General features: G+C 45.2%; 1 protein-coding gene across 1 annotated transcript; it reads right to left on the bottom strand.

The window, feature by feature from the left end:
• Positions 1–342: 342 nt before the first annotated feature.
• GMPPA (GDP-mannose pyrophosphorylase A) lies at positions 343–16785 on the bottom strand. Its single transcript, XM_032230200.1, has 12 exons — positions 16615–16785; positions 14976–15073; positions 14736–14839; positions 13429–13621; positions 13182–13241; positions 12559–12689; positions 11768–11902; positions 9484–9581; positions 7883–7929; positions 5991–6083; positions 2187–2355; positions 343–2041 (listed from the first exon to the last, which is right to left on the bottom strand). The coding sequence occupies exons 1-12, from the start codon at positions 16652–16654 to the stop codon at positions 1941–1943; spliced, it is 1269 nt and encodes a 422-aa protein (XP_032086091.1). The 5' UTR covers positions 16655–16785; the 3' UTR covers positions 343–1940.
• Between the last annotated feature and the right edge of the window lie 127 nt (positions 16786–16912).

Below are 16912 nucleotides of genomic sequence, written 5' to 3'. Positions count from 1 at the left end.
ATCTCAGAGACTCTGTGCCCAGTCTTTCCTTGCACAGCATCTCATTTGGAAAATATTTACATGGCAGCTTTCTGAGATAGATAAGGTCTGTAGTCATAAATATTCCTTTGAAAGACTGTTTGCCAGGCCTTGCTGAATGTGAATGAGAAGAATTCACATTCGCTTAATACAAGAGGGTTTGTCGGGACCAGGATTCTGCCTCGCGCTTTTTGGGAAGTCTAGGTCAGAACACTTGCTTAGTTTCAGAGCCCAAATGAGAGGTATTGCTGGCTGCCAAGTTAGTTAACTCTAAATTGCAGACTGGAGGAGGGGAGCAATGAAAGATTACAGGAAGCAATTAGCTAAAGTTGCCAATTTACCATTATCGGGTTCCCTTTGCCATTAACCAACTACAAAGAAAATCATGCTTCCAGTAGCAGGAGAAAGATAAATCCTCTCTTGATAAATGGGTATCCAATGAACACGCCAGGGGGCTCCCTGGTGGGACTCACAGAAAAACCAGCAGAGATGGATCAGCACAAACCAGTTCAAGGGACAGATATTGATTTCAGCTGTTTGGGACACAGGATTCTGCAGGGAAAGGAGTTTGCTGGGAAACATCACTTTGAAGCATTTGAGAGGTTAGTGGGGTTCGATTAGCTTATTACAGGGACTCAAAAAAGCCAATCCATGTTTGATTAGATTTAACCCAGAAAGCCCTGGAGGGTACAGGGTTAAACTAACCTCCCCCGTTTCACCACTGAACATGATGAGAGTTAAACCAGGGTGACCATTCATTCATATTCTCATTGCTAGCACAGAGATGATAACACAGAGAATCCTTGCAAAAACAGGGTTTTTCTAGGCATGTTTCTTTCAACTTTCCTGCTTACCACATGGATAACAAAGGGTGGAGAGGAAAGAGAGATAAATTTCTCCCAACCTGCTATGTTTTTCAAAGGATATTTTTCCTCCAAATAATAATAAAGAAGCATTGTTTTTGCAAACTCGGTTCTTTTATGGAAAGGTAAAACTGATGGATAAGGTCTTCTTTCTCCAGAGAAACGAAAGAGAAGTTGGACACCAAATGAATCTATCTGCAATGTAGAAACTTCCTGTGTTGGGAGTCCCCATCGGCTCCCTTTCCCAAAAGCCTCTGAATAGTAGCAGAGGCAACACTGAAGCCTCAAAATGGCCAGGTCAGCTTCAGGGTTGCTATGGATGTATTATTTGGACCTCTGACAAGCAGCTTTTGCTCCAGGCCTTATGGGAAGCCATTCCATTCACTGGGATGAGGCAATATACCCAAACCTTTCCACAATGTATGTTTTATTATTGGTGATTTCTTACCAACACTTTCTCATTCGTTTCAAGGTTTCAATTTGCCGCGTGTTGTACTAGATAGAATTATGGAAACAAATCACTTCCTCTGCCTCACAAACAACCAGCATCTGGCAATTTCCTTAGTGAGCAAGTACACATGGCAGTGCCAGAGGAGAAAGGCGACACTACATGGAAGGGAAGGGAGAATTACAGGCCTTTTTGCCATGTGAGCTGCAGGAAAGGAGCTCTTTGGACTGATGGGATTTAACTGGAGGATGAACAAAGGCATCTGGGGGCCACAGAAGCCTGCAGAGAAGTGTCCTCTCAGCTACAGGTCTTTCTCTGTCAACAGCCTTTAGTGAGGTAAAGTTCAGGCAGGCCTCTTCCCTGGAGAGGTTTACTGGCAGTCAAGCCAGGGAAGAGGGGGCAACTCAACTTCTTCCAGCCCTAGAAAGAGGCTCATATTCCCATTCCCTAAAAAAAGCCCAGAAGGACATGGCAGACGGTACCAAGACCATAGATCTTGGACTACCCAGATTGGATGAGGCTTGAAAGGATGTCCGATGGTCACAAATTACATTATTATGACTTTCTTGAACTTTCTGTCCGGAAGTCACCAGAGGTGAATTCATGGCTTATTAAAGAATGATCTGATTCTTGAAGCTGCGGCTGAGTTCCTTGTGAGGAAGCACGATGGAGTTCAGGATGACCACTTCGGCAGGAATGGTCACATTGCACCCTGTTGGGGGGGGGGGGTGTCAAAAAGGATCAGCTCAGGAAGGAGGCTGGGGAGGAGTTGCAATCCCACAGGAGATTCCTGCTTAAAAAGGCAGGAAGGTCCCAACTGTTTCTTGGGGAAGGGAGCAACAGGATACACAACTTACCCAGAATAGTAATGGATGGAGTCAGGCGGCCATCTCGAAAGAGGGTCTCGCTGTCGATCTTTGCATAGGGATCATTTGGATTGGGGTCACTGGGGGTGCCCTCCACACGAGCCCAGCGTCCAATCGTGCTGTCCCAGCCGACAATGCTGTTCAGCACACAGGTATGGTCCTGTGGGAAAGAGAGTCGGGCATTCTATGGGGAGTCAGCCACACGTTTCCTGGAGCTGCCAAAATTCAGGTCTCCCACAAATCAGGAGCACCAAAGCCCCTGCCTGCCATTTATTTCCTTTTTGAAAGAACTGTAAATAGCTGAAGCTTCCCGGAAAAGGCTACACTGCACAAAATTTCAGTGAACTTGTAGAAGAAAGAGCATTAAAAATTGGCACCTTCCCAACATTTGGGACATTTTAAAAATTAAATGAATTTTAATTTAAAATCATTGCCTTATGTTACTGAACCACAGACTTTTGGCTAGGTCCAATACAGATTATCCTTGGATGCTGAAAAAAGCAGTGCAGGGAAACAATGCTCCAACAATTCAGAGTCCATGCATTTAAAGGGAAACGGGCAAAAAGGATAGAAGCCACAGGGGAAGGAAAAGGAGGAAAGACTTAGTTCATTGATACATCTGCAGTCATCAGGCAGCTGGGAAGCAATTCAATCTTTATGAACACTACACCACCACCACCACCTGTGCAAGAGATTGTTGCCTAGAAAGTGGGGTAGCAGACATTTTAAGTTCAGTTCATTTCCTAAGGCTCTACATCTGATCCGGAGAATTGCAGCCCACAGAACCTGGGCCACAAGTACACAGCCCCGCAGGAGATTTAATAATCTGTTAGCTTTGAGTTAGCGGCTTTGTTCATTCAGTATAGTACCTTATAAACATTTACAACGCAGCACCACCACCTGCTGGGCACTAGAAAAATATGAAAAGCAAATACTCCAGATTTGTGATGGCGAACCTATGGCACGTATGCCACAGGTGGCATGCTGGTCTTTAGGTCTCTTCCACGCATGCGTGTGGGGAGGTGCATGTGGGGGAGGCAGGGCGCATGCATGGGGGGTGTGTGCTTGCATTGCATTCTGGAGCCTTGTCCAGTGCCACCAGTCCCCGTTTTGGGCCTGGAAGGCCTCCTTGCACCAACCTGGAAGCCAAAAATGGGCAGGGGAGCAGGACGCATGCGTGGGGGATCACAAGGTGGGGCGGGGTGGGTCACGCATGCATTGCATTATGGCACGCGACAACAAAAAGGTTAGCCATCACAGCTCTCCATGCAGAAAGGGACAACTTGCCACAGCCAACTCACTGTGGCCATCTCACCATGGCCATCTTGCCGTGGGACAATTCGCCACAGGACAATTTATATTAGTGTATCTCTTGTCCTGCAGTGAGTTGTCCCGGCTGTGGCGAGTCGGCTGCGGCAAATTGTCATAGACCCCTCTAGATGACTTGTTAGGGAAACCTGTTAGAGATAACACTAAATCCCAATGTAACATTCCCATGTGATACAAGGCAAGACTATCACTGTGTGACTGCATTAATGTCCCAGGGGCTGTGTAGGTTGTGACTCATTCTTCATTTGTTCGTAGAGTAAGATTTCTCTCTTCATTATTATGTGTTGTTCTTATCTAGAACAACTTGTAGGTTGGACCAAGAAATAGGAACCAACCAAAAGTAATCCAGCAGGTTTTATGGCTGATTGAGATTCAAACTATGGTCTCCATGATTCCAGGCCATATTTTCAATGCTGTATTATATTGGTTCTATGAGACCTGCCCAATTATGATGGATTCCACCAACCCCAGGCAACATTGCTTATGGTTAGGAATGGCGATGGGTGCATCCGATACAAATAGTCCTTGCTTAGTGACATTAATTAGGACCAGGAATTGCATTACTAAGTGAGGTAGTCATGAGATGCAGTGTCATATGACCATGCCAGCCTATGAAAGCAGTTGTGGCAGTCCCAAAAGCCAGTATTAGGCAAATCCTGTGCAGTTGCAACATCCCAAGGTCATGTGATCATCATTTGCGACTTCCCACCAGCTCCCCCATTGGCTTTGTTTGTCAGACACCAGCAGTGAAGGATCCAAAGGGCAAAAAATGACTGTGGGGTGATGTGACACTGTAGCTGCGAGCCAGTTAACAGTACCTGGATTGCAATCATGTTTAACTGTGGGAATGCTGTGATAATAGCAATTATGAAGTAAGTACCCCTTACCTAATGCCATTGGTTGCTGAACAAGTGAATGTTAAAGGAACAGTATCAGGCATGTAGTAGTCTGAGCAAACCTGTGACCAAGAGTCTGGTGCTATGCCTCTTATTTATTTATTAATTTTTTATGCCTCCCACCTCCCCTATAAGGTGTCTCTGGGCAGCTTTTAAGTAACTGACCAGAAGAGAAATAATGAAAACATTAAAACCACATAGATGAAGATTACAAAAACTACACTAAAACCAGAACTGAGAGACGGAGAGGAGAAAAATGCTCAGGAGGCTTTTTTGTTAAGCCACCCTCCATGCCTCCAGATGGGAGCATCTAGGCAGCACCTCAAAGCAGAATGCTCCAGCGCTTGGAGCACCATTTCACTCAAACCTCTAATAAAATCTAAGTGGGAGATGATGGATTATCTTTCCCCCATTTCTTAAACAGGAGGCCTGGAGAGGAAATGAAAGAGGGGAAATGAAATTGCATCGTTTCAGAGAAGACAGGGGCTTGGCTTAATAATAGATATGCCTTTCTATTTTATTGTGTTTCATGTGACCCAATATCTAGAGAACCACAGAAGAACGCTCACTAATATTTTTTTTAAAGTATCATTGGGACAACCCTTCTATAATTAGTGAAGATGTGCCTATAAATAAAATAAGAAGTAGACTGAGGAGTTAAAGGTAAAGGTTCTCCTCGCACATATGTGCTAGTCATTCCTGACTCTAGGGGGCAGTGCTCATCTCCATCTCAAAGCCAAAGAGCCAGCGCTGTCCAAAGACATCTCTGTGGTCACGTGGCCAGATGACTAAATGCCAAAGGCACATAGAACACTGTTACCTTCCCACCAAAGGTGGTTCCTCTTTTTCTACTTGTATTTTTACATGCTTTCAAACTGCTAGGCTGGCAAAAGCTGGAACAAATAATGGGAGCTCACTGGGGAGCGCTATTGATTTGAACCACTGAACTGCCGACCATTCTGATCGTCTTAGCCACTGAGCCACAGTGTCCTCTGACTGAGGGGTTGCCATACGCTAAATAAATGAGGGATAAGGATTTAATTTTCCATGGATGAAATGCCATTATTTAAATTGCAGGAAGTTTATGGGATGCCCAGCCACAAAGATATAAAACGACTGCAGGAACTGGATATGCCTACTTTAATGAAAAGAAGGACTAGGGGAGACATGATAGCAGTGTTCCAATATCTCAGGGGTTGCCACAAAGAAGAAGGAGTCAAACTATTCTCCAAGGCACCTGAGGGTAGGACAAGAAGCAATGGGTGGAAACTAATCAAGGAGAGAAGCAACTTAAAACTGAGGAGAAATTTCCTGACAGTTAGAACAATCAGTGGAACAGCTTGCTTCCAAAAGTTGTGAATGCCCCAACACTGGAAGTCTTTAAGAAGATGTTGGATAGCCATCTGTCTGAAATGGTATAGGGTTTCCTGCCTAGGCAGGGGGTTGGACTGGAAGACCTCCAAGGTCCCTTCCAACTCTGCTATTGTATTGTATTGTATTATACTCCTAAAAAATGCAAGTCGTGCAGGTACTAGGTTATAGCCTACAGGATTTTCAGAAAACACCTTACCTGGAGAGAGGCCCCATGCAGAATGATGGATTCACGCACTCGGACTCCAGCACCGATGGTCACTCCTTTCCCGATGGAGACATTGGGACCCAGCTACAGGGGAAAGCCAAGGGAGAGACACCCATGTCACTAACCCGGCAGGCGAGAGTGCTTCCTTAACCCACAGCTTTCTTTTGTCTTCAGGGGCAAAGACCGGGGGGAGGGGGGGGATGGAACAGGCTCTAAAACCTGGCCCTACCGCACACATGCTAAAGCGAGGGTGGTGAGGGGGACTCTTTTTAAGATATCTCTATAAGCTCTCCCTCCCACCCTTTTAAACCAGTGATTTCTACCAGTGCTTGGGTAGGAGGAGTCCTGATGATGCAGTAGTTAAAATGCAGTATTGTGGGCAAACTCTGCCCAGAGCCTGAAGTTCAATTCTGACTAGCTGAAGGTTGATCGAGGTTGGCAGAATGAGGACCCAGATTGTTGGGGGTAATATGCAAATAATGCTTGAATTGTAAACCACCCAGAGAGGGCGGTAAAGTGCTATGAGATGGTTTACATCAGGGGTATCAAACTCAAGGCTCGTGGGCCATATGTGGCCTGTGGGGGTGCTTAGATCTGGCCCGTGGGGCTGCCCTGGAAACAGCAAAGGAACGGCCCGCAGTGCCTCTGCCAATGTTAAAGGAGCTCGGGAAGGCCACGCATGGCCCTCCCGAGCTCCATTTTCATTGGCAGAGGATTGCAGGAGATTGTTGCAGCTGAAAACAGAGCTCGGGAGCCCACTTTTTGTGGCAGAGCACTCGGTCCATCACAGGCACCCCCGACCCAAATGATGTCAAGTTGACCATGCACCCCCTAACCACGCCCCCCCTTCCCCTGTGGTCAAAAATAACCCTGATGCAGCCCTCAATGAAATAGAATTTGACACTTCAGGTGTACACAGTAAGTATAAATGCTACCACTACTGCTATTTTTAAAACCCTACATATTATTATCGGGAAGGAGAAAGGGTGGGTCAAGGAAAGACCAGCCATTATACTCCCTGTCAGTCTTTTGAGGTAATCCAGACAAGAAACCTAAACCATGAATACTAATAGTATTGTTATCATGGATCTTGCCAGTCTGAAAGCACTTTACACCCTCCCCTCCCTTTACTTTCCAGAGAACTAGGAAAGGTCCATTCTGAGGCGCTTTCTCTGCCCCCTTCTGTGAGATGAGGTAGCTTTGGTCTGATTTTGTCTACGCTCCTCTTCCTCCTATCTGCCAGGGTTATTATCGCAATACCATCAAAATCCCCTCACAGCATCCTTCCCGTCATACTGCAATTAAGTTCAAGGAGAAAAAAAACTACTGTATTTTTCGGAGTATAAGAAGCACCTTTTTCCTCAAAAAAGAGGCTGAAAATCTGGGTGCATCTTATACACTGAATACAGCATTTTTTTTGCCTCGCGAAGCCCCCCCTCTTCACCAAAATGGCCATGCAGAGCCTGTAGAAGGCTTTCAGAAAGCTCCTGGGGGCTGGGGAGGGCAGAAATGAGCAAAAAACAGTCAATTTTTGGTCCCCCATAGCCCCCAGCAGCACTCTATAAGCTTCTTAAAGGCTATCCATGCCCTTTTTTTGACACAAAACGGGCCATTTCTGGGAGGTTTGTAAAGTGCAAAAACATTTTTTTTTTATTTTTCCTCTTCAAAACCTTGCTGTGTCTTATACTCTGGTGCATTTTATACTCTGAAAAATATGGTAGTTTGTTTATACAGATGCAGGTATACACAGGTGTAAATAACCTATTTGTGCACATGGGACCCTATAGCCCTGGCTCTGGCCCTCATTCCCACCAAGACACCGTGGCACTGGGTCCTCATTCTTTTGTGGGAAGCAGCAGGCATCACCCAGCCCACAGACTTACCACAGCACTGGCATCCACTGAGGCCATTGGATGAATATAGACATTCCCTGCATGGAAAAGAAGCAGCAATTACTTTCGTTCTCCTTTCTCCTCTAGGAGTCATTTCCACTCCTCTGAAGGGTTTGCTAGAGGAGGCCACTTGCTTTACAATATGGGCTTCCAGCTCTAGCACTGAGTTACTTTGTGATCCCTGATCACCCTCCGCCACCTCACACTGAATGCCTTTCCCCACGCAGAGCTCAGCTGCTAAAAATCACTACTTCAAACTGGCCAAATTTGTGGCAAAGCAAGGAAGGTTCTTGCCAGAATGTGGGAGATTATGGAACCAAATATGCGGGGAAAGCAAGACAATCCCCCAACTTAGGGAAAAACACCTTCAAAAACATTTCAACATTGCAGCAGTTGATGGCTGAAATGGCAAAATTGACTACTTTGATTAAAGACAAGAACATACCGTATTTTTCGGACTATAAGACGCAACGGAGTATATAATCAAGATTTTGAAGAGGTAAATTTTTAAAAAGGTTTTTGCATTCTGCGGGCCTCCCAAACCCTCTGCACTCCCCATTTTTTGTGAAAAACATAGTGCTCCTAGGTGCTGGGGAGGGCAAAAATGAGCAAAAAAACAGCCAGTTTTTTGCTCGTTTTTGCCCTCCGCAACTCCCAGGAGCACTTTGCAGGCCTCTCAAACCACATGGGCATCCTTTTTGTGAAAAATGGGCAGGATTTCAGGAAGCCAAAAATGCTGCTTTCAGTGTATAAGATGCACCCAGATTTTCAGCCTCTTTTTTGGGAGAAAAAGTTGCGTCTGATACTCCGAAAAATACGGTAAGTACTTTAGTTTCCACATGAAGACTGCTTCTGAACTTTGTGCTTGATCTAGAAAAGAATGAAACTCTGACTTCAGGTTTTACCAATTAACCTGATAGATCTTTATAGAAATGGCTTGTTCATATTATTATGAAAAAGCAAAATGCAGTGATTTGATGTTAATGCCTTATTTTACTGTAACAGAGAGTTGAAAGTCTTTTTTCTTTTTCTTCTTACCTTTCCTCACTTCTTCTTCCCCTCCTCATTACTTTCCTATTTACCTTGCATTTTGCATTTTACCATAACTCAATAAAAATGTTAATAGGGAAAAAAAACAGTTCATCCAAATAATCCAGACAACAACAATGCCGTATTAATGAAACCCTGTCTGATCCCCAGGAGCCAAAGAAAATATGCCAGACATTTTGGAGTCCCGAGACAGATGTGAGAGCCTAAGAAACTGACCTACTATTATGGTTTGTCCAGCAAGACATCTACACCAGGGCCCCCCAATCCCTGGTCTGTGGACTGGCACTGGAGCATAGCATGCCAGCAATTGGTCCACACAAACAAGCGAAGGCCCATCTACAGGATGTAAGCAGCACACAAAATCACACACCCCTCCAGTCCCCGGAAAAACCTTTCTCCACTAGTGGCTGGGGCCACTAATCTACAGGACTGATGGAGCTGGACGTGATGACAGCATTTCCCCCATGACAACACAAAGAATGTGCCTTATTCCTGCGCATAAAATGTACTGCCTTAAAATGTAACATGGAAGGAGGAGATACCTCGGATGCTGGGGCCACCGGGTTGGTTCTGGGCAAGTCTCTCCGGATGGCACTGGCTGTAGCAGCTCAGATAGAGACGATTGGCATAGATGGCAGAGCTGGCAAAGAGAATGTGGGAGTTATTAGGTTTGGCTCCTCAAGCACCACACTTAACCTCTTATCACCTGCCTCACAAAACATGAAGTCAAACGGCTCTCAACAGTTTCTTTTGGGATTCATAAACAATAAATATAACAAGGGGGTAATTTACTTAACAATACATATTATTACGGCAGCAAGAATGGTCTTTGCCCAAAACTGGAAAAACAGGGAAATTCCACAAGAAGAGGAAGTAATTAGGAAAATTCTGACTTGTGCTGAAATGGATAAATTGACATGGGAATTGAAGAATAAAGATGAATCAGAATATTATAAGATCTGGGACAAATTTTTATCAATGGTTGGAACAAAAAAGGAAAGACCCAAAATAAGCAATGACTAAGATTTATAGAATGGAGATTAGAATTATGTATGAAACTATAATAGTGAAAATGTGTAAAGTAAAAACAAAGCAACATGGTTGGAAATATGATATTTTTATATTTGTAAATACTGAATAGACCAAATATAAATAAGCATGGTGGTTATAATGTATAACTTTATAATATACATACTTTATAATATAATGTATGGCAAAGACTTCACCAGGATGGTTACACTGTGCCAATATTTTAATTTGTGTTCAATAAAAACCTTTTTTTAAAAAAAATGGTTCTCAACAGGAACATGAAAATACACACACACACACTTACTTAGTAGATGAGCTTCTATCAGGCACAGTATCAGTAGTGGGTTTCAAAATTTTTTAGAACCTCTTCTGTAGGTGTGGCCTGCTTTGTAGAAATGGCTTGCCGGCCATGTGACTGGGTGGGAGTGGCTTGGCAGTCATGTGACTGGATGGGCATGGCCAACTTGTAAAATGTGGTGAAGCTCACTTAACAACACTCTTGCTTAGCAACCAAAATGTGGGCTTGGGAACTCTGGCATTTGAAGCACGCAAGTCTTAAAGCTGTCAAGTTACAAGACCCTTGCACCCCTAACCCTTTAGAAAAAAAAACCCAGGGGTGTTCAAACTTGATAGCTTTAAGACTTGTGGACTTCAACTCCCAGAATTCCTCCCCTCGCTCTTCATCTTGATGATGTGCGGACGGGCTGGGGGAGGGAACTGGAACCGGTTCTAAACGGCACTGTAGATTAGTAGAACCTCTTCTATAGAAGAGGTTAGAACTGGAGGAACCTACCCCTGCACAGTATCCATATTTACACCAAAAAATTCAGACTTACTTTCTTTTTTGCCGTGGTCCTGCCATCTATCTGACAAGCCACAGGTCTAAACCTGATGGATCCTAACCTACGAAATCAAGGCTTGTTAAAGTGATGCACACACCTCAATTCATTTGGATGCGCTTCTTTTTCTAGAGTAGACTTAGAGAAAGAAGCAGCAGGGCAGAGATTTACAAGGGCTCTACAGCCGATGAAACAAAAGGGAAGGAGAGGAAATGAGCAGCCAGGCCCACGGTCTCTCATCTGCTCTGACTTGGCTACTTCAAGAGAAGGGGGACCGTTTCTCTTACCATGGCAACCCATATTTTTCATGGCACCTTCGGAAGTCTCTCCCCCATTTGCATTATCTGCATAATTGCTCAAGGAAGAAACAGCCAAGTTTTATAAAACACAAAGTTGTAAAAAGACAGCGGAGTTAACGCTTGAGATGCTCACAGATACACTCAACTCCAATTTGCAACCACTGCCTGTCCACCTCATGTGCCACTGAGCAGAGGGAATCCTAGATTGACAACTACAACTGGGGCTAGAATTTCTGTTGCTGGGCAAGGCGGTCATTAGGTAAGTCTCACCCAATTTTACAAGTTTTTTTGGGGGGGTCATAGTTGTTAAGCAAATTACTCACTGCAAATGTTAATTGAATCATGCGGTTGTTAGGCAAATCCAGCTTCCCTCATTGGCTTTGCTTGTTGGAAGCCATTGGGAAGGTCATACGTGGCAAACACGTGAGCCCAGAACATGGCAACCATGATAAATACATGATCGTTGCCAAGTGCCTGAATTCCAATAATGTAAGCGAAGGGATACTGCGATGGATATAAATGCAGTGACTGGGTTACATCACTTTTTTCAGGACCATGGTAACTTCAAATGGTTGCTAAATGAATGGTTATGTTGAGAATGACCTGTATGAATCTGCAACCTATTTGGGTATCAAATAAAGCCTCTTCCTCTTCCTTACCCAGCAGATTTGATCTGGCTCCAGAACCCTTCCGTTTTGTAGACAAAAAGGCGTCCCTGCCCAGCAAGGGCTGTAAAGATGTCTTGCTCCAGTCGGATGGCCTCAGCCCGCTGCCAACCATTTGTGCTCTCCTCTCTGTGGGAATGAAACAAAGACAAACTGAGGGGCAGCGTATTTGCTTCCAAGAGACAGAGAGAGATAGAGACAGAGACAGAGAGAACATATCAAGAGCTGGGGTGGCACAGTGGTTAGAGTGCAGTACTACTTCTGCTGCTCACCGGCTGCCAGCAGTTTGGCAGATTGAATCTCACCAGGGTCAGCCTTCTATCCTTCCAAAATTGGTAAAATGAGGACCCAGATTGTTTGGGAGGCAATATGCTGACTCTGCAAACTGCTTAGAGAGGGCTGTAAAAGCACTGTGAAGCAGCATATAAGTCTAAGTGCTATTGCTATATCCAACTAGGAAATGAAGCTCTCAAGCCGTAGGAAGAATGAATATGGGAGCAGCACAACTTCCTCCAGCAATTGGGAAACTGAAAAAAACTAGATCTCTATCTAATGTCTAAATTCTATAGAGGAAATAAAAGGAACATCAATGGCTCTTGAAAAAGGCACATGCAGCAGGATGAAAGGGAGAGATGGAGACTTACCCAAGGTACGAATACCTGCATGAGGGCAAAGGTTGGCAGGAGGAGGAGATGAACAGAAAGAAAAAGAGAGATGGTAGATGAGTGACCTGCCACTATCCAGAGCAGGAAGGACCCAAAAACAATGTTGGGAAAGACACTCACAAGAGCAACTCCTGCTGGTTACGTTGGAAGACTTCCCCAATGTGATGGAAGATGGCTGGGGTAAATAGGTAGATGCCACAGTTGATGAGCTCGCTCACAAAAGTGCTGGGCTTCTCCACATAGTGCAAGACCTGGAAAAAAAAAGGGGGACGTAAGTGGAAGTGACAAGAGCAGGGGTCGGCAACCTTAAACAATCTAAGAGCTACAAACGTCCTAACCAGAAGCCCCCGTTCAATTCTAGAGCTGACCAGAAGTTCGGTTCCCCATAGAGTCTCCTTTTAGGGCAGCATCCTTTTTCCTCTACCTGTCCTAACCGAAAGCCCTATCAATTGTGACTGGTGTCCTAACTGAAAGCCTATCAATTATGACCGGCGACAGGGAGCTGCAGCAGAGGGAGCTGCAGCAGAGGGATGAAAGAGCCACATGCGGCTCAAGAGCCGCAGGTTGCTGACCCCTGGACAAGAGCCTTGCCAATGTTCTACAGTGCTGAAAAAGAGATTCCTGAGGGGAAACCTGGAATCTAGCAGGCAGAAGGGCAGGAATCACTTTTCGGCTCACTAGTGGGTCCTGCCTCCTTCCCAGACCGCCCCTTACCCATCCCGCCTTGCTTCATACCTTCATACCTCGTGTGTGTCAGCATTTGCCACAATACAGCCATAGTTCAGCGACTGCTTCCTATTGGCCTGCAGAAAACAAGATTGGCATGGATGCACTGAGGGGACAGAAACACTTGAAGCTTCAAAGGAGGATCTTAATAAGGGTCCAGGCTCTCCTGCCTGGTGCCCCAGGATTACCCAGCTAACTGACCCTCTGTTTCCCAACCACTCCCTCATGACTGACTCAGTTTGGGAAGGCAGGACTGTCTCCTACCGTGGTGCCCAGCATGAGGAAGCTGTCGGGACTGCCACGCTGACGATGGAAGGCAAGCATCTCTTCGAGAGGGAATTCAGAGCAGACATCAGCATTGAGCACAAAGAAGGCTGCAGGATTACCTGAAAGGATTTGGTCACGGAAGTGGTAGATACCCCCACCTGTGCCAAGTGCTGCATATTCCTGGAGATACCTACAGAAATTAGAAATTCGCCTTATTAGATGGCCTTTTGCAGCCTCTGACTTCCAAATAGTGGCAGCTTATAGACCAGTGTTGGCTAACCTTTTCGGCACCGAGTGACGAAACAGGAGCGTGTGTGTGTGTGTGTGTGGTGAAAACCGGAAGAGCAGCTCCCTGGTGCGCATGCACAGGAGCGCCATGAACCGGAAGAGAAACCAGAAACTAAGTTTCCAGCACACGCATGCACACCAGGGAGCTGCTTTTTTATTTTCCAGCGCTCCCGCGTGCGCGAAGAACAACTGGCCAGAACACTGCAGTCTAGAAGAGCAACGGGCAACAGCTGGCGTGCCCGGAGAGATGGCTCTGCATGCCACTTCAGGCACGCATGCCATAGGTTCACCATCGCGGTTATAGACTGTCTAATAATGGAAGCTGATAGACTCTCTACTTTTTTATTTCAGGTAACCTTTCAAGAACTACATCTACTTCATCCAACATGAGGCACAGTCCTCAGTCCTTAGGGGAAAACTACACATGGATACAGCCAAGGAAATGGAAAACTTGAAATCAACAGATAAAACAGAATTCAGAATTCCTGGGAGTGACAGGACGTCTGGCCTAGCATAAGGGTTGGGAGGCCCTAAGAGAAGAAAGATTGAATTACAGCCCAGATGTTTGCAAAGGTGATAGCAATGTCCCAATGTATTGGGCTTCCCTCCTCCCCCCATGTTTTATTTTATTTATATAACATTCAATTTCCATCAAACAGTGTGTGATCTAAGTGCAGTTATTCTTAATCATAATCCACATATTTGTTGTACCATTCATCACAATAATATTGATAATATAATAATATAATAACAATAATACTTAACAACTCTCTGCATTAATATTTCCTCTTTTTATGTCTCCTTTTTTCTGACTTCTGTTTCTGTTGTCTAGCCATTGATAAAATGCATCCCATATCAAAAAATATTAGAATGCACAGAAATGGACAGATTAACACTTACTATTAAGGGCTTTTTTGGGGGGGGAAAGGTCAGACTATGCAGTACCAGTGCCTGAGGGACAGATAGCATTGGGGCTGCTTTCACAATTTTTCTTACAATAACCACTGGCCACCCACCTGATAGCGATTTTGAACTCTTGTTGGGCAGACACCAGGAAGTGGTTGAGTGCCTCATTGGGTTGATAGAAGCCAATCAGAAGAATCTCCTTCATGTTAGGCACCTGTTAGAAATGCGAGGAAAAGCATTAGGCATAGCTGACTTCATTTTCTTGCTTGCTTCATTACCTAACTATGATTAAGGTAAGTCAACAGGTGCCGCCCTGCCCTTCCAAAATTTAATCTGAATAACCTCCTTACCTTAGTGCATGCCTCGATGTGATGCTGTATCATGGGTACACCCGCCACTGGGAATAAGGGTTTGGGCACTTCAAAGGACAAGGGCCGGAATCGGGTCCCTGAAAAAAGCAAAGACAATTCCAAAATCAGGAGCCAACCACCTGCAGAATTTGCCCCTTCTTTTGGTCTGGCAATCTTCTGCCAGAAGCCAGGAACAGACAGTAAAGCACAAAGTGGATTACATAGTGTTATAAGGTGTCATTGCTAAAAAAACAAAAAACAAAAAACCCTCAATATGCATCTTTTAGGCAGCCCTGAAAGAAGCATGGACAGGGTTGTGGGAATCAGTTCTGCACTCCACAAACCATACAGCCTTTTAGGTAGCCCATTAACCAAGGGGAGCCAATCCAGCCACAACTGTGAAGAAGGGTTGAAGAAGATGGGGACGTTTAGCCTGGCACCAGTGGTATATTAACCATTAAGAAGACTAAGCACGTGCTTAGGGCACCAAGCCCAAAGGGGGCACCACAAAGTTGAGAAAGAAAGAAAAACACCAATGAAGATTTGTACAGTATGTACAAAAGAGGGGGGGGGGCACCAAGATTTGCCAGTGCTTAGGGCACCAGTGAGCCTTAATCCACCACTGCCTGACACAGAGAAGGTTTGGGAGAGACATTACAGCCATCTGAAGGGAGGGTCCTTGCGAAGAAGAGACCCAGCTGCTCTGGACAGGAGGAAAAACAGGGGTTAGTGGGGGGGGGAGATACTCTTACATGTAAAATCTGTTGGCTAAAGGAACACATCAAACCCACACTTTGTAGGCTCACTTTTTTTTTGGGGGGGGGGGTTCATTGGTAACACTATACTGCTAACTAGGGCATACAAAACCTTTGCTAGACCAATCCTTGAATACTGCTCACCTGTCTGTAATCCACACTCTATATCGATTAATACAATAGAGAGAGTCCAGAGGTATTTCACAAGAAGAGTACTTAACTCATTGGTTCGCAATAAAATACCTTACCAAGCTTGATGTTTTAGGCCTGGACAACTTCAAACTACGCTGCCTACCTTCCAACCTAAGCATAGTACACAAACTTGTCAGCTACAACGTCCTACCTGTCAACGACTACTTCAGCTTCAACCACTGCAATAAATACACGGGCAAACAATAGATACAAACTCAAAGTAAACCGCTCCAAACTCGATTGCAGAAAATACAACTTCAGCAATAGAGTGGTCGATGCCTTGAATGCACTACCTGATTCCGTTACTTCCTCAAACCACCATATCTTTAACCTTAAACTGTCGTGGACCTCACACGTTTCTTAAGAGGTCCATAAAAGGAGGGGGGGGGTGTTGCATAAGCGCTCCAGCGCGCGCCTACCGACCCTGTCCTACTGTCCCCATTGATATGTACTCATTTTATGTGTTCATGGCCATGTTATGCTTATTTATATCCATCTATTTGTCCCAATCTCATGCGATGATGCCCATGTCTATACTAATACCCGCTACCTTGTACATGTTTGACAAATACATAAAAATAAATAAGTAAATAAATCGTGGACTGGCTTTTCTTTCGGCAAAGGGGCTGCCCTGCCGCCTCCAGTTCGAATGGGCATCAGCTTCCGGGAGAAGGCGAGGGGTGTCAGCTCACCTTTCTGGGGACCCCCGATTAGGATCACGGCTTTCAGCATGGTCCACTTAGGAGTCTGGAGGGTGGGGAAGACGATATCAGCTGGGCTCCTCGGCACTCTCCTTAGGGCACGAAAGATCCCCCGAGGCGAGATCTCCTCTCCGTTGGAACACGGCCTTCTGCTTCCGAGCACGTGAGAACGCCACGTCAGCGGTTCCACCTCTTCGTGGATCTAAGAGGATTTGCAGCCTTAAAGCCGCAGGAGAAGAGCTGCGGGGAGGGAGAATCGGTATTCTCCCGCAGAAATGCCCAGAAAACT

Source organism: Thamnophis elegans, chromosome 1, assembly GCF_009769535.1.
Source record: "Thamnophis elegans isolate rThaEle1 chromosome 1, rThaEle1.pri, whole genome shotgun sequence".
Classification (NCBI taxonomy): Eukaryota; Metazoa; Chordata; class Lepidosauria; order Squamata; family Colubridae; genus Thamnophis; species Thamnophis elegans.
Note: the sequence above shows the minus strand (reverse complement) of the source record. Positions and strands in the feature narration are given on the sequence as shown.